General features: G+C 36.5%; 1 protein-coding gene across 3 annotated transcripts in view; it reads right to left on the reverse strand.

The window, feature by feature from the left end:
- Positions 1-26,829, reverse strand: part of LOC126161978 (thialysine N-epsilon-acetyltransferase-like) — a 46,836-nt gene extending 20,007 nt beyond the window's left edge. The window contains exons 1-4 of one of the 3 annotated variants that reach the window (XM_049918173.1): positions 26,412-26,565; positions 23,371-23,613; positions 17,414-17,549; positions 12,694-12,745 (exon numbers count right to left, since the gene is read on the reverse strand). In XM_049918173.1, coding sequence (XP_049774130.1) covers positions 12,694-12,745; positions 17,414-17,479 — 118 coding nt within the window. In that variant the 5' untranslated portion in view covers positions 17,480-17,549; positions 23,371-23,613; positions 26,412-26,565. Of the gene's footprint in view, positions 1-12,693; positions 12,746-17,413; positions 17,550-23,370; positions 23,614-26,411; positions 26,566-26,696 lie in introns of those variants that run through there. The other 2 variants (XM_049918174.1, XM_049918172.1) reach the window with 2 other exon arrangements.
- Between the last annotated feature and the right edge of the window lie 397 nt (positions 26,830-27,226).

The following is a 27,226-nucleotide window of genomic DNA, read 5'->3' on the forward strand; positions in this document are numbered from 1 at the left end:
AATCAAGGAAGATACATATTGCCCGCTCTGTTCACCTACACTGCAGGAGGCCTGGTGACAGGTCCTGTCTTACTGCTGCAGGGCTACTCCTTTCCTGAGAAAACTGTCTCTAGTAAAAAAAAACACTGAACACATCCTAACCTTCTTAGTTGTATGCTCCTTCAATGTGAAGGACCAAGTTAATTTAGTGCCAGACACAGTGCTGTTTTCTGATCTGGACGCACTGTGCACATCCTTTAATATGATCTTCGAACCTACTCTTGGGTGTATGTGTAATTTTATGGCTCAAATTTTCCTAAGATTCCAAGATTTGCTGCACTCACTTGCTTCCATTTGCAGTAAGTGAAGCTGTTCAGACCAAACTTGCGTGGCTTCATTTCCCACCAGTCAGTTGGTAATGCCAAACATGTAGACACAATCATAGAGGTGCCAGCCACAACTAATCCTGTTTTTCAAGGAGTTCCTTGCGGAGTGGGGGAGTGGTCATGTATGTAAAAAAATAATGCTAATAAAATTTGAATGTTGTGCAGGGGCAGTTGAATTAAGTGAAACTAAACTTCTAATTGTTGCTGTTTATAGGCCCCCTAACTCTGACTTCAGAGCATTTCTGCTCAAGCTAGAAAGGGTTCTTGGTTAATTTTATAGGAAGTACCAGAAATCAGTTTCATGTGGTGACTTCAATATTAATTTTGAATACAATTGTCAAGAAAAAGGGTGTTGGTAGGTCTCCTAAACTAATAAGATCTGATGCAGACTGTGTTTTTTCAAACTAGGGTGCAGGGGAACAGTAGCACAGGCACAGATAATATTTTTCTTCATTCTTCATTACCAGATGGGTATTCTGTTAGTAAAAGGGTGAATGGCCTTTCAGATTGTGATGCATAAATTTTAACACTAAATGGCTTTTGTACTGAATCAAATGTCACATATAATTACAAACAAAGTAGGAAAGCTAAGCTAATCCAACAGCAATACAGAGTTTTTTAAAACGTCGTTAAGGAACAAGATTGGCATGATGTTTATAGTGCCGACAACATAGATGACAAATATAATGCTTTCCTTAACACATTTCTTATGCACTTTGAGAGTTGGTTTCTATCAGAATGTTCTAAACAGGGTACTATCAGTAACAGGCAGCCTGGGTGGCTGACTAGTGGGATAAGGATATCATGTAAAACAAAATGGGAATTATATAGAAATGTTAAAAGTAGTCACAATCAAGCTGCAGTAGCCCATTACAAAGAGTACTGTAAGGTGCCTAAAAATGTATCAGGAAGGCAAAGAGTAGGTGCTACACAAACAGAATAGCTAATTCACAGGATAAAATTAAAGCCATATGGTCAGTTGTGAAGGAAGTGTCTGGTCAGCAGCACAAGGTCAACAACATAAAGTCAGTTTGTAGTAAAAATATTTCTGTTATTGATAAGTCAGATATATGCACAGTATTTAACAATCACTTTCTGAGCATTGCTGGTGAATTAACTAAAATCTTATTTTCTACAGGGAATCATATAACTCTCTTGGAAAATGCCTTTCTGAGACTGACACCTAAAATACTGCTCTATGATAATGACAAGGGGGAGACTGAGTCAATAATTAAATCACTGAAGACTAAGGACTCTCACAGATATGATGGAGTGCCTAACAGAATATTAAAGTACTGTGCTGCACTTGTTAGCCAAGGGAGAAGGGGATAATATAGACAATTTTAGACCTATTTCTATACAATCAGTGTTTGCTAAAGTTATTGAAAAGGCTGTGTATGTAAGGTTATCATTTTATATCACATAATTTGCTATCAAATATACAGTTTGGCTTTAGAAGATGTTTAAAAACTAAAAATGTTATATTCTCTTTTCTCTGCTAGGTAGTGGATGGATTAAACAAAAGGTTTCGAAAGCTAGGCATATACTTTGATTTAACTAAGACGTTTGATTGTGTTGATCACAAAATATTGCTCCAGAAGTTGAACCATTACAGAATTCGGGGAGTAGCTCACAACTGATTCACCTTTTACTTTAGAAACAGACAGCAAAAGGTCATTATTCACAGTGTTAAGAATAGCTGTGATGTGGGGTGTGAGTGGGGTACGGTCAAATGGGGGCTGCCCCAGGGATCAGTGTTGGGGCCAATCCTGTTCCTTATTTATATGAATGATATGCCCTCTAGTATTACGGGTAATTCTAAAATGTTTCTGTTTGCTGATGACACTAGCTTGGTAGTGAAGGATGTTGAGTAAAACATTGGCTCTGTTTCAAATAGTGCAATTCATGACATAAGTTCATGGCTTGTAGAAAATAAACTAATGCTAAATCATAGTAAGACTCAGTTTTTACAATTTCTAACACACAATTCAACAAACCCCAAAGTTTTAATTTCAAAATGGGCATATGATTAGTGAAACTGAACAGTTCAAGTTTCTAGGTGTTCATATAGATAGCAAACTGTCATGGAAAGCCCACTTTCAGGATCTTGTTCAGACTTAATGCTGACATTTTTACTATACTATGAACAGTATCTTAAGTAAGTGGTCGTTCAACATGAAAACTATTCTACTTTGCTTATTTTCATTTGCTTATGTAGTATGATATTATATTTTGAGGTAACTCTTCCCATTCTAAAAGGATATTTTTGGCTCAGAAACAGGCAGTTCAGGCAATAAGTGGTGTAAGTTTGCGAACCTCTTGTCTACCACTGTTCACTAGTATGGGTATGTTGACATTGCCCTCTCAATATATTTGTTCTTCACTGGTGTTTCTTGTGAGCAATGGTAGCTTATTTCCAAGAATTAGCAACTTTCACTCAGTTAATCATCTTCAGTAGCACTACAGCCCTTGGTGAGCCTTGGCTTCTTCAACAATCTTCCTCCACACTTCTCAGTTATTTGCTGCTCTTTTCCACCCCCAGACTCCCATATTGGTGATATCCGTTCTTACCCTGTCAATCCATTTTCTTCTAAGTCTCCCTTTTCGCCTAGCTGAATGGATCACACCTTCCATCACTTTTTTTTTTTTTTCTTCGGAATTCTATTCTCTGCCATTCTCTCCAAGTGTCCTAGCCACCGTATTCGCTATGATTTCACAAATTTTTTGAAGTCCCTCCCTTGTATTAACTCTTGTAATTCGGCATTGTAGCGTATTCTCCAGCCTTCTTCCTCCCTTATTGGCCCATAGATTTTACATAGTATTTTCCACTCAATGATTCTTAGTGCATTTTTATCGTGTTCTGTTCCATACCTCTGACCCGTATGTGATAACTGGGCAGACTAGGGAATTATATATTAGCAGTTTTGTTTTTCTTGTAACAAGGCTATTTTTGAAAAGTTGCTACTTGCAAAGTAAGCTCTGTTTCCTGCTTGTATTCTTTACATTATAGCCTTTCCAATACTGTTATCATTTGTCATTAGGGCTCCCCAAGTAGTTAAAAGAGGACACTCCTTTGAAGCATTTCCCATTGACGTTTAGGTTTTTAGGGGTTCTTCTGGCCTCAGATTGTGACATTACCATATATTTTGTTTTCTTTTCATTTACTATGATGCCAATTTTTAAGGCTTCTGTTTCCATTGCCCGGTATGTTTCTAAGAGTGTATTGGTATTTCTTCCTACAATAGCAATGTCATCAGCGTATGCATATATCTGGCTAGTTTTCATAAGTATGGTGCCTCTTTTGTTGATTTTATTTACTACACTATGCAGGGCTCTATTGAATAGGACAGTGGAGAGACTATCACCTTGCATCACACCTTTATTAAAGTCAAAGCTTTCACTTGTTCTGCTAAGGACCTTTACTTTTGCTCTTGTCTCTGTCATTGTCATTCTGATTAGTCTTATTAGTTTAGCACATATACCAACTTATTTCAGTACTCTGTATAGTTCTTGCCGATTTATGCTGTCAAAGGCTTGTTTGAAGTTAATGAATAGGAAATGCAGATCTATATCATATTCATAGAACTTTTCCAACATTTGTCTTATCACAAATATTTGATCAGTTGTTCCTCTGTCTGGTCAAAAGCCACACTGATATTCCCCTAGTATGCCTTCTGCACACTTCTGTATCCTTTCGTTTAATATACTTGTGAAAATCTTATAAGTTGTGCTCAGGAGTGTTATACGTCTATAATTTTCACATGCTGTTCTGTCCCCTTTCTTATAAATGGGGATTATTTTTCCAATTTTCCAATTATCTGGCATAGTTTCTGTTTCCCATATATCTGATATTAATGTGTGCAGTTCATTACAGCCTCACCACCAGTTTTTATTAATTAAGCAATTATGCTGTCTTCCCCAGGGGCTTGATTGTTTTTTGACTTGTGCACAGCTTGGGAGACCTCTTGTAGTGTTGGCTTTCTTGCCTCATTGAGTTCATTGTCTACTTCCAGCTCCACTCTTTCCTCCTGTGCGGCTGTCTCTTCATCTTCTAGGACTCAGTTAATATTCAGCAGAAATCCAATCTGCATTTGAATAGCAGTTTCTTAACTCTTGTAAGAAAGGTGTGCAGTATACTGCTGCATCCATTTTCAATAAGCTACCACAAGAATTCGAAAATCTTAATGGTAATCCACATGCTTTCAAATCGAAACTGAAGAGTTTCCTCATGGGTCACTCCTAGTCTGTTAAGGAGTTCCTTGAAAAATTAAGCTGATTCTTATGTTGTATTGTCAAGTGCCTTTACTTAAACTTATGGCTTGACTTTTTTGGGTTCAAAAATATTTTGTTTAATCTGTTATTACTTTTATGATGTAATTTCACATAATGACACATTCCATGACCTTGGAGATTAGCTCCTCAATTTGGTTGTACAGAACATGTGTAAATAAATAAATAAATAAAACTAAGGAAAGTCAGGGCAGTACAGGCAACATGAGTTCTTACATTATCTTGTTGAAAGGTAATGTCACAGAAGACCTCAAAGCCAGGGCACAGTTATTGGTCTTAACACACCAGAAATGGAGGAGCTGCTGTCCAAATTACTAGCTGTATGACTCAGAGGCAATCACTGTGTAGCAAATTGTACTCAACACTATCACGCTAAGTGCTGCACTCATGTGATGATGACAAAAGAAATCTGGCAATATTATTTCTCCTCAGAGCCTCCACACATAGATGATGTACGCTGCTCAGGGGTGCTTAGATACTCCATGACCCCCGTGAACCCATGGATTCCATATTTGCATCACATTTTGGGATTTTGATCAACAAGAGCAGCAATAGTGAGAGACGAGAAACCACAGCTTTAGTAGGCCATGATCTAGTCACTGATGAATTCTGACATGCTTGTACACATTTCTCCTTTTCACACAAGGCATAATATCACAAACAAACAACACTCAATTTCTGAATGACAAACCCACTGCACAATCTTTCCCCATATATAGAATGTAGATGGAGTTACTTCTACTTTGTGCAGCTATTGCTGAAATACTGATCCTTTGCATATCCAAGTACATAGCACATTTCATGTCATTCACCATTATATACATGCAGTATTTACAGTGTTGCAACTTTAATGACCAGAAGTATACAAAGAGACATAATGGCTGGCTAGACATCTTCAAGAGCAGAAATTCCAGTACTGCGAATTCAGATATATATATAGTAAAAATCTACTCCTACTTTTGTACCAACTAGTTTATTTCTTCAGGCTTCTGAAGAGGGGGAGGGGGGGAGCTAGGTTGGGAAGGTTAAAAAGGAGGGTCAGCTCACTCCGTGACACTAGTGGACACAAAGTGAAGAGGGAGACCAGACATAGTTTTTCACTTTTACGTGTGTATCAGCAGCACTGGAATTTTGCCTCCTGACCAGTCATTATGACTCATGATTTTATAATGTTGTCAACTAAATTTTCTTTTTGCTGAATTACTTCAATACATGTTTGTTAAACATACGCCATATTCCATGTCCATTACTTTAAGTGACATGTATGCTGATTGAAATAACTTTCCTTCAAGTTCTATAAGCTCAAGTTTGAATACAACTATTACATTTCAAATGGGGACTGACTTGATAAATCAATCTTCTATACATTGATGAATGAAAAGATATTTCAGCTTCAACTAAAATGTTTTATTTTACTGATAACTAATTTTATGATCCATGACCATTGTTTCAGGTGACTTTTCTAAGCACAGCCTATCAAATTTTGATCTGTTTACATCCAGTAAAAAGCGTTACTGTCAATCTATAGAGAACATGTCTTAAATGCAAGTAAATTATCCCATCAAAGTATTGCAAATACAAATAAAAGTGCTTTTTCTGGATGTTTATGGAAATTTATTATTCACATTGATACCAAGGAACCTAGTTAGAGCAACCACTGTTTAAAATGAAAAGAAAATTCTCATAAACTTGCATGCACAGTATTTGCTTGGGGGATATCCTTACATTTATCCAGAAAAGACCAAGTTACAACAGAGTCAAGAGTTTCTTGACTTTATGGAGAAGAATAAACTGAAAAGTGGGGAATACATAAAGAGCATGATTAAAAGTTTTTAACTTGGTTCGGAATGGACAGTACTATCAATAAATTTTACATGTCACAAAATCATGTTTTCAAGCATTCTACACAAGTCACTCTGGTAAAGATTGCATACTTCAACATGCATGATTGCTACAAAGTATAGGCGAGGAAAAAAAAAATGGCATGGACATTAGGATGTACAGCTTGCTGTAGCTCTTTAGTCTCACAGACAAAAACAAAATGTTTTGATTTCACATTCTCTTGCACTTCCAAACTGTGTGTGTAGACTAAAGAAACACAATTAATGTAGCACATGAGATGCATGTCCTCAATTATATGAGACAAGAAGAGTTAATGAGTCAGAGACCTATTTCAATATAAGTGGCATCACACAAGGATGGCTGAATGTTACGAACTCTAATTTGTCTAAAGCTGCACTTCTATTGGGAGTTTCGAAATTAAAATCAGAGGTTTTAAGGCTTTTTATCATAGGAATTCTTCCAATCCACTGTGGCATGAGCCAACAAACCAGTGTTTAGTAGTATTAGTTGAAAAACAGTTTTGGTTGCAATTTTAGCTTTTTTATTTATCAAATACGCGTTTCACCTTATTTAGGCATCTTCAGGCTGATCTTAATTTGGTTTTTCTTAGGACGATCCTTTAGACAGGGCATTGTCATGTACATCAGACCAACATCGTCTTTGTTAACCTCAGTAAATACTTTCTAGATGGACATGAGTGACTCCAATACCCGCATAACGCGTACATGTTCACAGGAGCAAATTATAGATATTCTATAATTGGCTCTTATGAATGTGTACGCGTTATGCAGGTCTTGGGAGTCACTCGCGTCCATCTAGAAAGTATTTACTGAGGTTAACGAAGGTGATGTTGGCCTGATGTTTTTATTTCAAGGGTCCTTGTCTTTTACACAGAAATTCCCATGAAACTATTTTGCGGCCCATATTTAAGGGTAACCTCACCTATTCTAGCAAACAAAATCCTCCTTAGATTTACAACTCTTCCACATATCAGTAAGAAACACAAACTGAGGTGACAATGTTTGGCAGAGGATTCTACAAATATCTGAGTATTACTTCGTGAAAACAAGCCTGCCTTTAACGTCATTCTCTACTTTTCAATATGATAAAAAGGCAGTAATAAAATTAATTAATTTGTTAACATTTGGGGCAGAAATAGGGTATAAAATCACAAATATTCCATTAGAGACAGGTTTAGCTTCCCTGTGTATCTCTCCTCGCAGCTGACACTTACATAACATGATAAAATAAGTAAAACATGTAAATCAACAAATATTTTATTACATCTGCCTTTCATAAGTTAATTGTCAGTGTTATGTGTCATAATCTGCAGCTATTCCATTTTGATGGAAAAATCAAATTAGTCTGAATTCATCATATAATTTCCTTACCTTCAGTTTCTAATACAAGAGTACAGAACATACGATGCTTGTGCATACAACATAAATAATGAACAAACATAAATAATCAACAGTACACAGACTTTACTTCGCTTTGTTGTACAAAGTACTAAAGAATCCTAAATTCACATTGCACAGTGAAAAGCAAAAGCAGTTTTATGCACACACCAAAATTTAAAATGATCAATAGCAATATTTTACATATTTGGCTTCCAAAATCCTGAAACAGAATCCTTCAGAATAAAAAATCTTCACAATGTTGATTACAGACTAGATGAAAACAATCTGTCATTATCACAATGCAATTCATGCATGTAAGATGACAGCTCAAAATTGACTAGTAAATTAATTATATTGTTGGTTCATGCCCAAAGAAAATCCAAAATGGTTTGGACAGAATTTTCACTTGGTGTAATGAATGTCAGCTTTCTCAAAATTTTGACAAACAGAAGATAATGGCTACAAAAAAGATGAAGAAAAAAGTAATTGCCAATTACACAGGTGTAAACTGCTGAAATGTGTCACAATTTTTAAATATTTATGGTTAATACTACAGATCAGTACAAGATAGGACAGATGTGTAAAATCCATAGTAGGAAAGATGAATGGAAGACTTAGATTTATTGAAAGAGTTCTGGGGTAGTGTACTGCATACACAAAGAAAACCACCTACAGGACAAAAATAGGATCCATTCTAAAGTACTGCTTCAGCATTTGAAGTCCTTATCAATCAGACATCAAACAAGTTCAAAAATGGGATGCTAAGATAATGGTGGATCAGACAGCTCATATACAACTATAACATTTTGAATTTAAATGTAAATGTCTGGAAAAAAGGCAATGTTGTTCCACAAAAGACTGACAGCTCTGCAGCCTTCATCACATACCTTGCATAGGGATCTTGAAAGTAAGATGAGAGAGATTATGGTGCAGAAAGTAAGATAAAAGAGATTATGGTGCACTGCTGTGGATTGCAGTCAGTGATTTTTTCTTCATTCAATATGTAAATGGAATAGGAAAGAAAATGGTAATATTAGTATGAAATACCCTCTGCCGCACATTGTACCGTGGTTTGTTGAGTAGAAAAAGGAATTCTGCTATTTTGCTTTGAAGTCTCTCAGTTGAGAGACTGTTAATGAAATTAAGACATAATTCAACAGCAGAACTGACGGTCATTCACTCACATTCTATGGTTAACTGCCAGTAACTCTTCTTACCCAGAAAAGTAGGTAATTTCCATTATTGATTAATCCACCAATCATCTATTTTCTCTGTTTTTTATCATTTCTAAATATTTCAAATTACAGCAATAAAATACAACCCAAATACACTTTTCAACAAATTTTCACCGTGTATAAATTAGTCTACAGACTGCTTCTGTACCTGTATTTTGTTTTATCAGCAACAGTACCAAATGGTTAATGTCAAGTGCAGTTGCTCTTAAAAATAGCAGTACATACGAGAAAATCAGTCATATCTTTACCTGTGGTTTTTCGTACTTTAGGTACTGGGGCTATGCACCGCTCAGTTTAAAGAAGAATAGCTTGTGTAGTCATAGAATCAAGCAGCACGTCTGCTTTTATGCTACGCAGCTAATTTGCTGCAAATAATAGACTGTAGCTGTGATCCTGCAGTCAAATAGTCTATGCACTGGCTATAATTTCGAATTAATAAAATATACACAAATACAAAATAACTTTCAAATAAATAATTCAATAACAAAGGTTCTATTCGAATATCTGTAATTGATGTACGTGACAGAGAATTAAGTTGAATAATATCTATTCAAGAAAGGACATCTTAAATAAATGGGAAGGGGTCCTACGATAACCAGTTAAAATACAGACTGAAAATACCCTTATCAAATTCAGTAAAGTTACATTGAGAGCACTACAAGAACAGTAGCAAAATACCCAAATTAAATAGTAATCAAACACCCATGAAAACTAATTTCATATCATACAATACATTAAACATTCACCAGCTCAAAACAGTTCAAAGTTCAACATGAAGATTCACAGATTAGCACACACAATACAAAGACTTACTTATACTCTGTCTATTCTCAGTTCCGTGAACCAAGTGGCAAAAATTAGAGTCTACTCTGGAGCACATTCAGATCCCTCGAAATATACAGTCCTTTCAAAAGTTAGAGTATTGTAGTGGCTGTCACCACCCAGAAACAATCACCTATACGACTCAACCGTGCATGTTAGTCTGTTTGGGTCTGCCTTCTTTCAGCACTTGACACAAAGTGTCTAGAATCTCTCCCTTGAGCTCTTCACTCATGAAGTCCCAGTCTCCACTTGACTCCCATAGTGTTCCACCACTTTCCAATTCCCATTGGCTGAAGGCCATCCCCACCGCAAAATATCATTCTTACACACTGCAAACATGATCTAACTTATTTTGACCACTTTCTCACACTAAAATATCATAACAACATTTAAACAAAAGAAATATTATAAACATTTGATTATGTTCAGATCATTTGCAATAAGTATAAGTAACAGTTTGTTCACAAATAAATAAACCAGCATTCTTGGACAAGTGCTCTTACATTAAATGATGACAGATTGTCGCTAAAAATTGCTTAAACAATTATTTATGCTTGCTTGACAGAATCATCTTCTGGCACTGTTTTCAACTGTGGTGACCATTAACACATGCAACTGACCACTTTTAAATTAGCACGCTTTCTTTAATTTCACTTGCAATCAACATTTAAATAAAGTTACTGGCAAAATAGTAACCTGTTCACTAAATAAAAACCCAAGTGTAATAATATGCGAGGTACTGATGCGGTGTTCATTTGTTGTGTAAAGGTGTAGAATATGGCGTTCCGGTAAACATTTGCATAATGAAAGAGATATAAAAGACATTGTAAATCAATAAATAAAACAGATACAAATACACAGATTTTAGGAACGATAGCTACAGTGCAATCTTATCATCTGAGATAATGTTTCTTGAAATCGCATGAAGTGATTAAAAGTTGTTAAGTCAGAGGGTCATTGTGAAAATGCGTATTCACTGTGAGATATTAACTTCTGTAATTTTCAAGATACTGAGACATTATTGTGTCACTGGATGCGCGTCTTTTTTTTCTGAGATCGCAAATTTACTCAAATTTGCTTTAATATTTCAAATCTCAAAGAGCTGTAACTTGGTCATCTTAAAAATTGTCTGACGCACCACCATTTCCAAGAGCACATTCTGCACAAATGCAATGCGAGCATCACCTGTCCAAATTCCTATCTCTGGGATTTACCCGTTTCCGGCAACACACTCACTGTCTCTGCACTTGAGCTCGCCCGGGGCGGTCACCTAACTGGAAGTTGGAACTGCCGCAGCACACCCTCAGCCCAAGAACCTGCTAGTGTTCAGCCAAACAACACATTCATCTTACCCTGTACCAATTCTAGGTGGCTGATAGCTCACATAAATATGCGTAACATTATGTTACATATCCAATGAGCTCTTTCTTTTTTAATCATTATTATGTCTGTCAGGGTAGTAGGAAGAAGCTTCAGAATTTTATGTACCATCAACAAGGTTATGAAAGATGAAACAAAAGCCCAGAGTGAACAACAGGGGTGGAGAAGGGTATCAGCAGTGTTCTTTTCAAAGGAACTACTTTAGCATTCACCCTTACTGACTTTGAAAACCACCAAAAACTTAAACCTGGATTGCTAAATGGTTGTTTGAACCACACTTGCCCCAAATGCAAATCCAGTGTGCTAACCATTGTGCCACTTTATTTGATCAGATTTCTATAAACGAACATGCGAGGCTCATACTGGTGATAAAACTGAAGGTCAAAAATTAGTGCCAAAACTGGTCAATATTCAAAGCAACAAACTTTTCACCAAAACAGTTCTAACTATGAAACTTTCTGGCAGATTAAAACTGTGTTTGGACCGAGACTTGAACTCGGGACCTTTGCCTTCCGCAGGCATGTGCTCTACTGAGAGAGCTACCCAAACATGACTCACGACCTGTCCTTACAGCTTTACTTCTGCCAGTACCTTATCTCTTAACTTCCACACTGAACACAGTATTAATCTGCCAGGAAGTTTCGTACCGGTGCACACTCTGCTGCAGAGTGAAAAATCATTCTGGAGTTATAACTGCAATTAATTTGCACACACTTACTATCTCAGCAAGCACAAACATTCTTTCACTGTAATCCACCACCAAATTGGAGACCAACAATAAAGATACAGAAACACCGACTGTATTACAAGTCAGTTACCACTGATGGTAACTGCATGTTCAGATACAACCACACTCTTTTACCCTGCGAAATGGATTTCCTGCAAAACATCAGCAGACGCTCTCAAATGCTGAAATTGTTCTTAAGCTGTTTGCTTAACTGGAGCGTGTTCAAAAATCTATAGCAAGTTAATTAATAAGAAAAATTTCAGAAAGTTCTACATAAACCTGTAACTCTGAACTGTTGTTAACTCATCTGCAATTTCACACAATGTGACCTCTGCAAGGTTTTTCTGTGACTGTATGTTATATTTCTTGGAACATGTATGCTCCAGGTACATCACTGTAACAATGTGATGTTGGATAAGGATACAAACATAATCAGTTGATAATGATGATGATGATGATGATGATAACAACAACAACATTATAGGTTTGTTGCTGTGTCATCTCAAATATTCTGTTTCACTTACTTTGTAAATGTACATGTACTGACATAACTCCCTAAAAATGCAAATGTAAATAAAAACAGTTTTGGTATAAAAAGATTATCTTCTGTGCTTTATTGCCAGTATACTAACCATCAACAGTTATTTGTACATTGTCCGGCATCTTTTCAAAATCTGCAAGTTCCTGAAAAAAGAATTGCAACTACTTTATACACAACCTTGACAGACATAACTTTTACCTCATTATGAATACACAGAATTAAGGAAAATAATACATTTAGTAACACTAAATGAACATCCAGGAGTTACATGGAAACTAAATAAAAGAAAATAAGTCTACTTTACATCTGAATGTAAGTTAGCAGTTTGAAAATTAGCACAATCATTTTCAATGACTGGGAGTCACTATTTTTTATGGCAATCAATTCTGCTTACAAGAAAGTGTATTCCCACCAGGGAGTTAAAAAGTTTGTGTAGTTTTCCTGTGTATAGCAGTTTGGTAAAGGAACTATTGCCAGCAATGTTAATTTGAGCCTCGGAAATAATACCTTCTCAACATTTGCAAAAATCACAATAACAGCAGAAGAATTTGAAAAATATCGATAAATCACTACAGTAAAACAGAGGTCACTGTGAAAAGTGAACGACCACAGAGTGGATATAAGTTACGTCTCAAAAAGCTAACTAACTGCTGTATGCCACATGTCAGTAAACTCAGCAAACAGAGGAGTGTGATCAGTTGATTGAAATATTTTTGAGAACTCATCGCTAGTGAAACGACAAATTTTCATTAAAGCAGCAACCAGCAAGTAATGACTTTTCAAAACACACATCATCAAAAGGGAAACAGAAATGGAAAGCAAGAATTATTATTTTGAGCCATTTCTTGATGAGTGTAACTCACTTGTGAACGTTCCATTTGAACACGAACATTTACATGAATGAGCAGACTCAGTTCACCTCTTTTGGACAATGTCACAACATCTACATAGAAGAACCACCTTGGTGCCTTCATTCATAAATGGATAATAACACAAATTCCCATTCCTGTGCACACAGCTCTACTCCAGTGTATGTTTGTCCTAATCAATGCTGTAGAATACACATGTAAATGTGTCAAAATTGTCAACTGAGATGTGTTTATAGTTTACATCAAGAATTGATAGAATAAGAAGTTGTTTTCCTTATCTTTGCTTGGTTGTCATCTTTGGGACCAATTGTGTACTAGAAAATGGGCTCATAACCCAAAATCTAGGTCGTACAATAATAATAATGTTTGTGAAACAAGGCAGAAAAGTGTTTCATTTACTCAGTACAGTAATTTTTTTTTACTAATTTTAAAAATTTTATAGGCATGCTGCTGCCCTGGGAGAGTACAATGGAAATTATTTATTTGCAAATAAGGTAATTTACTTAAAATTACTTCATGATACTAACAGCATTACCTCAGTTAATACGGCCCACTTACAAACAATTTCTACTTCAACTAAGAAGTATTACTAATACATCAAATGAACTACAATGTATTATGATTGTTATGACTAACAACTGCTCATGTTAGTACTTCTGTCTTTTACAGATAAACAAATGGGCAAAGAAATAAGTAATTAACTTAAGCAATAAGAATTATCATGGTAATTAACATCCAATAAAAGCTGAAGAGTTGTTCAGATTAACAGGTGGTGAAGCTGTGTGTGCCACATTTTCCACATAGCTCATTCAGTTTCCACTTATCTAATGCTAATAACTATATCAAATTTTATTATTCAAATGAGTTCATCTCCTGATTCGTCTGCTACAATCAACTTTTTTCAAGTTCTTAGTCATTTCCCCATGATGATTGAAAGAGCACAGTACCAATCTTATTTTAAAGTTACATATATTACAAATATAACAATTCTGGTTTTTATCATAAATGGCATGGTATGATGTTGAACTGTGTAGAACATTAAGTTGTAAAATTTTTCTATGCTGTATAATAAGATAATATCTAAACAATGGAGCGTACTGTATCACTATTGTATGTAAATCATGTACTGATTTTTGTTTAGACATTGCATACTGGGCCTACTGATAACCTTGTTGTTGCAAAGCATTTTAATAATCTGGTAATCCATGTGAATATTGCATTCCAGTTATAATATTCCTTAGGTAAGGTGTCTTGTGAATATCCTGTAGTTATATAAGCCCAAAATGCATATTAATAATCTAACAATGTAAATTATTTTTAATGTTCAGAAGTAAATGAACTCTAGTCTGCTCAGCAGAAAGGGAAACACCAGGTGCCCCTACCATCACTACCAACACCAACATCTGTACATCAGTATTACTGAATTGTCCCTGTATGCTTGTGACACTGATTTCTTGCTCTACTGGCCATTCATTCCATGTATCTCCATTTGTACCGGCCACACTTTTATCATCGATATATTGGCTAGCCATTGTTGCATTGGCCTATTTTGTGATTCAGATCTGCTTGTGTTACTGTGATGGGTACACTGCAATATACACTACTGGCCATTAAAATTGCTACACCAAGAAGAAATGCAGATGATAAAAGGGTATTCATTGGACAAACATATTATATGAGAACTGACGTGATTACATTTTCATGCAATTTGGGTGCATAGATTCTGAGAAATTAGTACCCAGAACAACCACCTCTGGCCGTAATAACGGCCTTGATACGCCTGGGCATTGAGTCAAACAGAGCTTGGATGGCGTGTACAGGTACAGCTGCCCATGCAGCTTCAACACGATACCACAGTTCATCACGAGTAGTGACTGGCGTATTGTGACGAGCCAGTTGCTCGGCCACCATTGACCAGACATTTTCAATTGGTGAGAGATCTGGAGAATGTGCTGGCCAGGGCAGCAGTCAAACATTTTCTGTATACAGAAAGGCCTGTAAAGGACCTGCAACATGCGGTCATGCATTATCCTGCTGAAATGTAGGGTTTTGCAGGGATCGAATGAAGGGTAGAGCCATGGGTCGTAACACATCGTCCACTGTTCAAAGTGCCGTCAATGCGAACAAGAGGTGACCGAGACGTGTGACCAATGGCACCCCATACCATCACGCCGGGTGATACGCCAGTATGGCGATGATGAATACACACTTCCAATGTGCGTTCACCGCGATGTTGCCAAACACGGATGCGACCATCATGATGCTGTAAACAGAACCTGGATTCATCCGAAAAAATGACGTTTTGCCATTCGTGCACCCAGGTACGTTGTTGAGTACACCATCGCAAGCGTTCCTGTCTGTGATAAAGCATCAATGCTAACCGCAGCCATGGTCTCCAAGCTGATAGTCCATGCTGCTGCAAACGTCGTCAAACTGTTCGTGCAGATGGTTGTTGTCTTGCAAACGTCCCCATCTGTTGACTCAGGGATCCAGACATGGCTGCACGATCCATTACAGCCATGCGGATAAGATGCCTGTCATCTCGACTGCTAGTGATACGAGGCCGTTGGGATCCAGCACGGCGTTCCGTATTACCCTCCTGAACCCACCGATTCCATATTCTGCTAACAGTCATTGGATCTCGACAAACGCGAGCAGCAATGTCGCGATACGATAAACCGCATTCGCGATAGGCTACAATCCGACCTTTATCAAAGTCGGAAAAGTGATGGTACGCATTTCTCCTCCTTACACGAGGCATCACAACAATGTTTCACCAGGCAACGCCGGTGAACTGCTGTTTGTGTATGAGAAATTGGTTGGAAACTTTCCTGCTGTCAGCACGTTGCAGGTGTCGCCAGCAACACCAACCTTGTGTGAATGCTCTGAAAAGCTAATCATTTGCATATCACAGCATCTTCTTCCTGTCGGTTAAATTTTGCATCTGTAGCATGTCATCTTCGTGGTGTAGCAATTTTAAAGGCCAGTAGTGTAAGTGTTACAAATACATCTTCTGTGGTTATCAGATGGACAAATAAAAAATTTATCCATTTGTAATTACAGATATCAGCCATGTTGCAGGTAGATTTCGCAACTGTGACATCACTGTGTGTCAAGCTGCATAAGTTACTGATAGCCCTGACAACAAGTGAAAAATTATTCCTGTTTGTGCGCAGTGGCTCTTCTCAGTTACCTAGGATCAGGAAGTAAGGGAAGAGTCTAAACAGAAGAGACTTTACTTATCTTCCCATATGGTACATGTCAAATGACATGCAGTACAACACCCTCACCCTTCCCAAAAATCATGCTCTGCGGTGATGTGAAATAATTTCCACCCATTTTTTCATAACATGAACTACAAATGGTGAGAAAACGTCATGTTTTGGTCTAGTACCAATGAGTCAGGTGAAGATTCATGTTAATCAACATGCACCACATATACAATCAAAATAATATAGATGAAAATAATAAAAATTTTCTTCAGTAAAAACTATCATAATTTATAACAATTTTTGTGCTTTTGTAAAGTAATTACATGTTTCTGAAGAGTGATGATGATGATGATGATAGTAATAATAATAATAATAATAATAACAATAATTCACAGTACTTTATTAATGCTTTTCACTCTAAAAAGAAATAACTGTTATTGTCCTAGAGTCTTAAAGGATTTGAAACATCTTATTAATCACTTAATATTTTCTTTCATTCTGCAGTGGAATATGCAGTTTTGAAACTCCCTGGCTGATTAAAACTACATGCAGGCAAGATTCCTGGTTTAACTTGAAGTATGGGACATAGCTTTAATCTACTAGAAAGCATCACTTAATATTTTACTCCAAAAAACTTAACTCCATCATGTTTTACAGCTTTTGTACGAGAAAATAACACATATTCTCATTAACTGAAACCAGGTAACTATGTAGTTCATTGCATAACTACCTTAATTAGTCGTTTTATTTCACTGCAGTCCTCCTTCCTTGCTTCTCTGATGATTATACCTTCCATGGTGTTTTGTCTGGACGGCCTTGTTGTGCAAATGCTGCTGGTTACATTAAATGGAGTTTCCCCGTATTACCTGCCATGAGTAAGTAGGTTGTTCAGTTTCTACATTTGACTGACAACAAAAAGTTCACCACCAATATTTATCTGCTAGAATTGTAACAACGAAATATAAACTACAGGAAATAAAAAAATTATATAAAGGGAACAGCAACCCAAGTCACTCCATAATGCTATGGACAATGCATCTCAGACAATCAATACACAATGGACAGCACATGCACTATGGTCGTTGCAACCCAATCAGCTACTGGATCTTGATATTTCAACAGGATACTACCAATCCTAACTCTCAAGCACAGTACTATCATCTATGTCATCACCATCAGTGATATGCCAACAATGGAAACTTAATAAACAAGAGCATAAACTTCAAACAAAAGTGAGAATACTTCCATGGTAACAACAGTATTTTAATACTCTGACAGAACTAGGTTTGGCAACAATATATCAGATACAGTTTTTCTCTAGTAACTTCGGATACCAACAAATGGCTAAGGGGCTATATACAAGAGCTATCAAATCCAACTGTGGTGGAACTGTGCACTGTGTCATGTGTATACAGTTTTTGATATTTGAACGGCACTGAGTGAAACTATGATATTAGCAAACACTGGACATGCTGAGCAGTGGGAAAAATTCCAGGCTAAGGCACAGAAAGTGTTTGGTGATTTCCAACAATAGGCTCATCAGCTAATGCCGTTAGTGACATTTTGATCCCAGGGTGCACACCATTTTTCTTGGCATCTTGAGTTCATAATTACGAATCAGTATAAGTTATTACACTTCAAATCACTTTATGTAAGCTCACTAGTTCATAGTGGATGCTATCTACACTGCCTTAGAATAGAAAGATATTTATCTACAGTGAGGCAGGCCACTTGGGAAACACAAAACATACATATATAACAACTGCACTGCATGAGCAAGAAAGACTGACTTCATATATACCACTGCTCTCCAGCTGCAGTCGGTGCGTGAAACACCGCTAAAACGATAACGAAAAAAATTGTGTGCATATAATACATACCTACATTTAGACCATTTTGAAATTTTTAACTATGCAGCCATAACATGATCAAGGGAAAAAGTAACGAACCATCCAACAGAAACAGTCACAAAATATATGTATCAAGCACTTTAACACCAAAGTTACCCATGGCAGCTGACATCATCAAATAATGATCCATCGGAAGAGAGCACACTCCAAGAAATTTTGGTAAATTTTGAAAGCTGTCATGGTGAGTAGGGCACCTTATATTTGCTTGATTATCCAAGAAGGTGTTTAGGCATCTTCCAAACACCAACTTTAGGGTCACATCTTAAGATAATATAAGAAACTATCAAGATTGAAGTGAGGCATACTTGGGAAATAATACATTGGGTACATTCATACTATTTTCCTGAATGAACAGAGAGCTGCTGTAGAAATTTAAAAAAATGCTAATGCACTTTATATTACATGTGATAAACGAAGCTGGAATGTATTTGTGCCATTTACACGTATGTACCCAAGTTAACAGATCTCTATGATTCCCCCTCCTAACAAAAATTGCTTTTTGTTGACATCATCCATACTAAACTACACTGGGACAACAGGGAAACCTACATACTTGGTGCCCCAATGTGGTGAATGTACTGCTTCTGACCATATGATATGAGCATTTAGCAAACAGTAATCAAGTTGCTGTATGCAAGAAGGCACAGGAAACACACTTTGACTGCATTATGCATGGCAACATCAGAGGCGCATAAGAAGCTGAACACAGTCATTGTGATTATGGACTTGGAATTGAATGTTGCCCATAGTGTCACCTCCCAGCTGCAGAACAGATTCCATTAGAGAGAAAACAATCATTCAGCAACATTACAAGTAGGATCAACCACTTGCTACAATCCAGAGGCAAGATGGTTATCTTGCCTTGCCTCTGAATCACTGTCAAAGTATTTTTTGCTTCAAGAGTTTGCTCTGTTATACTGGGTGACCCACGAGAAGCATTTCCCACTCACAAACGTACCAGTAGTCTTGGTACACATTGTGCCTTGCCTAAAGTGAATGCCCAATCATGTTCACGGATTAGTCTTGGTTCAGGTAATATTGGGGTGGTACTACAAGAGTGTTCTTGTCTGTGGGCAGCATCATGTTAGAAGTACATATGTCATTGTTTGTGTTTTTAGTTGCATTGTGACCACTGCAGTCTGTAGGGGTAAAATCCTGCAACAATATGTGGCCTTCCTCATGATGCACATGGACCTAGATTCTACGAGCACCTTGAACAAGATGACATCATACATCTACAATCACCAGCTTGCTTGACAGAGTTATTAAACATGTATGGAAAGTTCTTGGCTGAATGACTGCAACAGACTGTTACTGGTCTAAAGGCAACCTTTCAGTGCTCACATTGTCATTGTGTGTCATGTTTTCCTCTTCTCTTCCCTGCATACATAGAACATCCTTTAACATGAATTTTTGATACTGGTCTACAATGCCATTAAAAAAACCACCACAATGTTTTCAGATCATCTTCCTAATCTACAAATGTCTGGGTAAAATTACAAGACAGTTCATATTCCATAAATGTGAAGCATACAATAATTAAATCACCTACCAAAAACAGAAGTTGAGAAAATCTTTACAGTTTCACAATGCAAGCTAAGTAGAAGCATCATCACCAACAGGAGGAAAAAAATCAATACATTACATATCCATGTCATGATCTTAGTTTAGCCAGTATGGTAATCAGAAAAGCTCTTGAAATGATACTCCAGGTAATGTTTAGTAATACAATGATAGTCCAGTTCTTCTCAGAATAATAAATGTGAGCACTATTTGCCACACACATCATATGAAATTTCACAATGCCATATTTGAGAACCAGACGGGCACTCAGTGGGCATCAACAGCCTGCAATGGTCTGACAGCAACAGCTGATTAATGATCAATGAACCTAAATACAGAGGACTCAAAAGCATCTTGAAGATTTAGGTGGTGTAACAAGGGACATCATTAGTTTTCTGAGCAAACAGCAACACTATAATTGATGACCAGTACTTAACTTTACCACAATCTTTATGACACTAAGCAATAAAGCAAGCAGAAACTTTCCGTAACACAAAAAAACTACTTGTTCTTTCTACTGTTACCTGTCCCTAATGTTTGAGCGGAGCAAAGCTCACAAGTGTCAGTACTAACACAAAAATCATTCATATTTACTCAAAATTTCACACTCACATCACAATATTTATTGTATTATACTCTCAGAATGCATTCCTTTTTACGTTGAATATAGGAACCACTAATGAGAATCAATCTTTGTGCACAGGGAAAGATTGCACATCACTTCATACTTGATATTATCAATGCCAAGTACATCTGACAGAGCTGATCCTCTACCATGAACTTTCAATAAAATGGAAAGCACAAAAAATGTTCAAATAAGCAAGCTGATTTTGGAACTACTTGGCTTAACACCTAGAAAGTACTTAGCATCAGAATAAGGTAATGAGCTGCACCCAAAATTCATTACAACATAGCAACTGGTAGTGGGGGATTACAAATGCTCACAACACCTGTAATTTATATCTGCATCTATGCACTGAAAAGCAAAGTGAGGTGCATGGCAGAGGGCACGCCCCACTGTACCAGTTATTAGGTTTTCTTACTGTTCCATTCATGTACGGTGCTTGGGAACAATGATTGTTTGAATGTATCTGTACATGCAGTAATTATTCTAATCTTATTCTCACAATCCCTGTGTGAGTAATGATACAACTTCTGATTACATGGCACCACTGCCAAAAGAATAGCTCTGAAAGACAATAAGTGATGTTCATTTTGTATGGTGTGACATCACTAAGGAAATAATGTGTAACACTAGGCAAATAATTGTAGAACACAAATGTGGAGTATTTTGGAAATTATAAGAAAACTGGTGAAGAAATTTAACTGTGATCTGCCATGTACTACTTGTCTAGAACTATGACATATGCACACAATTACACAATCTTTAGGTACCAGTTGAACTAAATGTATGCTGTCCTCAACAGAAAAGTAATTATGAAACTATAAAGTGTTCCACTAGATGTGTTTCTAGTGGGGGTGGTACAGCCTTGCCTTCAACTGACCCTTTAGCTGACTGTCTCTGCCATTTATGGGGATCTACATTTTTAGATGAACCCTGAAACATACTGAAACTTGAATTTCTGCCACACAGATCAGGGCCAGAGGTGAAAGAAGCTGTAAGTGACTGAAAAAATTCTGTAACTGACTGAGAATTAAATCTCAAATCTTTAGATTTGTAGTCCGACACTCACTGAGTTGTACATCCAATTTAACTGCAAAATAGCAACTGAAGTCAACTTTGATTGTATGAAAAATTGTAATACACATGACAGCTTGTAAAAAACTACTTTCAATCCTCCATAAATGAGTTAGACAGGAGCATTAACATAATGTGAGACAGGATGAGATTTCCTATGTAACAGAGAATAGATTATATAAAATCCGATGAAAATAAGAGAATTTAAATTTCATTATTACTATTACTTATAATAGTATATATAGTATACTTAGAATAGTATATATATAAGACAAGAACTTAAACAAGGAAGTATCCCATCTCATACACTTTTTAATGTTGTGATGGAGGGAATGAGTAGGACAGTTACAGATACAGTAAAGGAAAAAGACAAAATGATGATTTTTGCAGATGATATGGTAATATGGGGTGATAAAGAGGTAGATGTACAGTTACAGCTTGCATGGAAGGAAATAATGAAAAGGTATGGATTAAAAATAAATAAAGATAAGAGTGAAGTAATTGTATTTAGAAGAGACAAAGGGATCAATGGGAATATTACTTTGAATGGAGAACACCTCAAAGTGGTAGACATTTCACTTATTTAGGGAGTGAAATATCTTGTTATGGAAGAATAACCAACGAAATTAATAGGAGGTTACAGAAGGGAGGCAATTTCTACCAAACAATAAAACACCTGATTTTGAATACGGAAGTTTTATAAAAAGCAAAACTCTTTATGTATAAGAGTTCTTACTTCCCTGTTGTCACCTATGGAGAAGAAACATGCACTGTAGCGCCTAGAACCACTCGGCCACTCCGGCCGGCCGCAGAAGTCATACATACATTCAGTATATGACAAACCCTCATGACCTCACCTGTATTTAGGTTAGCCTTCAAGAGTTAAATCTAAACTGAAACAGTTTTAATTTGTAGTGAATTCAGCAAGTATTAATTCACCCATACAATTAAACTAATGTCACTTATCACGAGTTCACTGTAAACTACTATATGTTGCATCGAATGAGATAAGAGAGAACTTTATCTGGAAACACTAACATTTGATAGGAATTAATTTGCATTAGATTTTGCCTATGAGTACTTGAATTCATACACTATGCAAGCATACAGTTGCCAAATGAAATGTTGCATCCAAAACTGAACAAATTTATCCACGTGTTAGAATTTAATATTTTTCCATTTGCAGAGTATGCTAACCACATTATGTTTCTAGAACATAATCAAATAGTAAATGCAAGAACCGCCTGCAAAGGTCCATTAGGAATAACATACAGATAAACCACCTCAAGTTACATATTAATTGATGTATTACTATTTTAGGTTGTAAGACACTTTGTGTTGATAACGGTGCCTACAGAGTTTTAAACATTTAACATTTTGCCATCATCAAGGCAGTGAAGTTACTTATAGTGCATTTTGTACTTTTATGTAGTGTCATGTATTTTGTCCATGTTTTTTTCATTTTTTGCAGTAGTGTTTCTATTTTCAAAATTTCTCTTTTAATTATTTACTTACTGTGCATGTTGCTCTCACAATGTGTATGGTGTGTTTTGTTACTCCTTTTCCAATCATGTACCGAGCAAGGTGGCTCCTCCAGTCTTAATTTACTAAACTGCATTCAGGACTGGGGTGTATTCCTTGTCAGCCACCCTGGCTTGGATTTTCCATGGTTTCCCCTTGTTGCTAAAGTAGATGCTGGGATGGTTCCTCTGTTTGGCCCATGGTCAATTTCCTGCCCTATCCTCACGTTATCCTATCCTATTTTGTAAATGTTTTATATGTATACATTATTTCTGTATGTTTCTGATGTATTCAATATTGTACCAAATGGTCCAAGGACCAAAAATAAATAAAATGGATACCTGAAGATGTTCACATCTGATGAGCAAAACTGGTAATAAAACAAATATGTCTTTTGGGAGTACTGCCATTAAGGTTCAGCTAAATTGATATACCTGAAGAAATCAGCTTGGCTCGTATACTAACAGAAAACAATTGGAAAGCTGGTTTAATTGTTGGTTGGACTGAATTAAAACAAAGTATCTGCAACAGTCAAGCTGGAGGAGGGAGAATGTTTGACATAGTAGGGCAACGACGCTTGTGATGGATGTATTTAATGCTAATTATGTGTTTATTGTGGATCTGTGAACCATGAAGATACCCCCCAGAAAACTTGTTTAATCTGTGGTTTCTTCTCTCTTTCCGCTGTCATATTTGTATTACCAACAGTTTGCAGCTCATTATTACTAATTATGAATTTGAATCTCACCTGTTACTCTCTAGTGCATTACATGAGATTTTGTACAATCCTGGTTCTCCCCACAACTAATAAATCTTTACACATTCCACCTCTTCTGTGTTTCCTACCACTTTTGCAAGTCTCCCAAGTTAAAGATTCATAACAGTTTGTTTTCTTTCTTCCTTCCTACCTTCAGGTCCTAGCTAATTTCCAATATTCCACTTCCTGAGGCCTATTTGTACTTTTTTTCTGAATGTTGTACCCATTCTTTATTTTTGACACTTTTATTCTAAACATGCCACAAGCAAGGATACATCATACTATCACTGTTACAACTGTAAGTGAGCTGCATGGAGCAACTGCAGATATCTTTGCATGTTAAAAGTGTAAACTGTTGTGTTAAATTGGTTATAATCCTTAAGTAAACACCAATCAAATGCAGTTCTAGCCCTGATATCAGGTTGTTAATGAATTTCAGTAGAGAGATTCTGCAGAAGTACTATAACTGAGTATATAATAAGTATGCTAGTCCCACTGTTGTATATCCATTCAGTCTCACCAGTGAGCCACAGAATATCTATCCACTTAATAGGTCACCTGAATATTAACCATATTTCTTCTTGTGTCTATTTTGGTTTTTGGAATGTTGTAAGTGGTGACAGGCTGATCTGCAGCATACCCCAAGGTCAAAGTTATGTTGGATGGTGATACTTTGGTTATAAATAGATGCAGCTAACAAAAGTGAATATGAAATCTTAAATATGGTGATTTATTAATCTGAAGGTTGTTCGACATCTAGGTTATGCTGAAACGTGACACTTTCATTGAAAGTTAACGAAGTGGTATCTAACACTTCACTTTAAACACAGTGGACACTACCATACTGAAAAAAGAGAGAGAGAGAGAGAGAGAGAGAGTGGTTCAACAAAATCTAAAATCAAAGTTATAAAAATGCAAGAAATCTAGAATGAACAGACTCAAAATGGCATAAAACTCAGCTGATGACTAAACAAGCACAAGGAAAAGGAACAGACAAGATGGAACAATAAACATCACACTCACAAACTACAGATTCTGAAATAGGATAACAAATGTATTCACAGAATATTAGTTGAGTTACAATATCCACAATGCTCCAGCTGACAATACCCAAAACATATAAATCTACGAAATTGGGCATCTGTCCCCAAAATACTTGCAAATGGCTGCCTCTATGTTTTAAAGTACAAATCTCTAGACAGCTGCACTCCCAAAGACTTTTCAGTTTATGACATTTATTTTGCAACCACAGTCATTCAACAGATATATACTGTCTTCCTGTATGAATGGTCCTTTAATTACCACTACTCATTTATGACTCTTGCTTCTAATATGAGGTTTACAAATAATCCTGCATTGTTCTCTACACAAATAATAACAGTTAAAAATTGGTTGTAACTTCTCATGAAGTACAAAACCTGAAGTCGGTTTGAATACTACATTAATTAATTAGGCACAATCCTGTAGGAGGTTTTATGTTATTGCCTTCCTCTGAACTGACATAACCAACCATTTAAGGAACTTTAAGCTTATCGTGGAGGCTGATCCCAGTACAATTCTGCATATCTCATGTCTGCAATAAACTTGAAAAAGTTCCAATCTAAGACCATGTACCTCACATTATGCTGTCATTAAGGACTTGTCACGAACGTGATAATTTACTTTTCAAACAGTCCTTTTACCCTATGTAATCTGCAAATTGGTAAATCAATCTTTAAACTCCTGTCACAAAATAGTAGTCATTAGCGATGGAGGTACTGTTTCTGTGACACCATCCATGTATTGAACAGATTCCATGCTTGTATACTCCAAAGGGTTTCAATTTCACAACACCCAATAACGAAATTTTCCCGTGGTTTTCACTGTCATCCTTACTGTTAATGGTGAAACGCGTATCTTCATTTAATAATAGTCTATGGTAGGAATTATCATTGCGACGACTTTTTCTTACAAATAAATTTTCGTCCCAGGCACATATCTTAAAGCTGTATAACGGAATGATAATCTAAATATGACACTATGTTTCATACGTATCACAAACGAACGAGAAATTCAATTTTCAGGATATAAGCGGTATATACTTGGCGTTAGAAACTGCTGCTTCTTAAATTGGTAGTCGCTTAAGATTAGGTTGGCTATCAAGACAACAAGGCTTTAACAGTGCACCTCCTATAGTTAATTAGTTTTTTTTTCCCCTCAAGTTTAGGAAACAGCAAACTCAGTGCTGAAAAAGTTTAAGAAGGAATTGCAAATAAGACTCAAGAAGTATTTAAAGTACCGAATTTTCGCGATGATATATGATACTTTCATTCTGCGTAAAACAGTTGATTTCTTTTCGCCAGGCTGCCAAGTTTGGTGGGTTTTGTTTACATACTACATACGAATTTCGGTAGCAACCTATCTCACAAACTATCTTCCGTTCATCAACGATATTATAGCACATTGGTGACATAAAGATATTAGAAACAAATGTAAGATGTTCCAACTTTCTCTAGAGAAAGCTCTTTACTTCAATAAAAATAACGTGCAATACTAATAATAACCATTAATGATTAATACGCACTATCAACGTGTATTGAACAGGACTCCAAACTTCAACTTTTTCTTTTGTGAAGACCAATTCACACTGGCCGTCTCCTCACGGCACCATCACGTCAATATGCATTTGCACTCACTACGCCATGTCACCTTACAAGTTAGATTTTGAGTGATATTACCTTGATTAACAGTTCTTTGTCTTCCATTAGCCATGACTGGACAGACAGCGTCAATTTTACAGTAACATTACCACATTAAAATTAATAAAAAAAATTGGCAGTTTAACGTATGATGCTATAGCCAGATCTATAGAGCATATATTTAAGAACTAGAGAACAATATACTTTACAATAATAAGACACTCACGTAGTAAAATAGCTGCTGTTTTAATTGACACTGAGTTGCAGTTTAGGTGAGAACAGTTCTATCACCAGAGAAGTATTCAGGCGATCAGGCCAATTCACACTGGCCGTCCCGTCAAAATAGTCTGCAACGCAGTTCAAAAGGCGGCATACACACTGCCCGTCCCGTCATGGCACTATCAAGGTATCTTGA

Source organism: Schistocerca cancellata, chromosome 2 (assembly GCF_023864275.1).
Source record: "Schistocerca cancellata isolate TAMUIC-IGC-003103 chromosome 2, iqSchCanc2.1, whole genome shotgun sequence".
NCBI classification, from domain to species: Eukaryota; Metazoa; Arthropoda; class Insecta; order Orthoptera; family Acrididae; genus Schistocerca; species Schistocerca cancellata.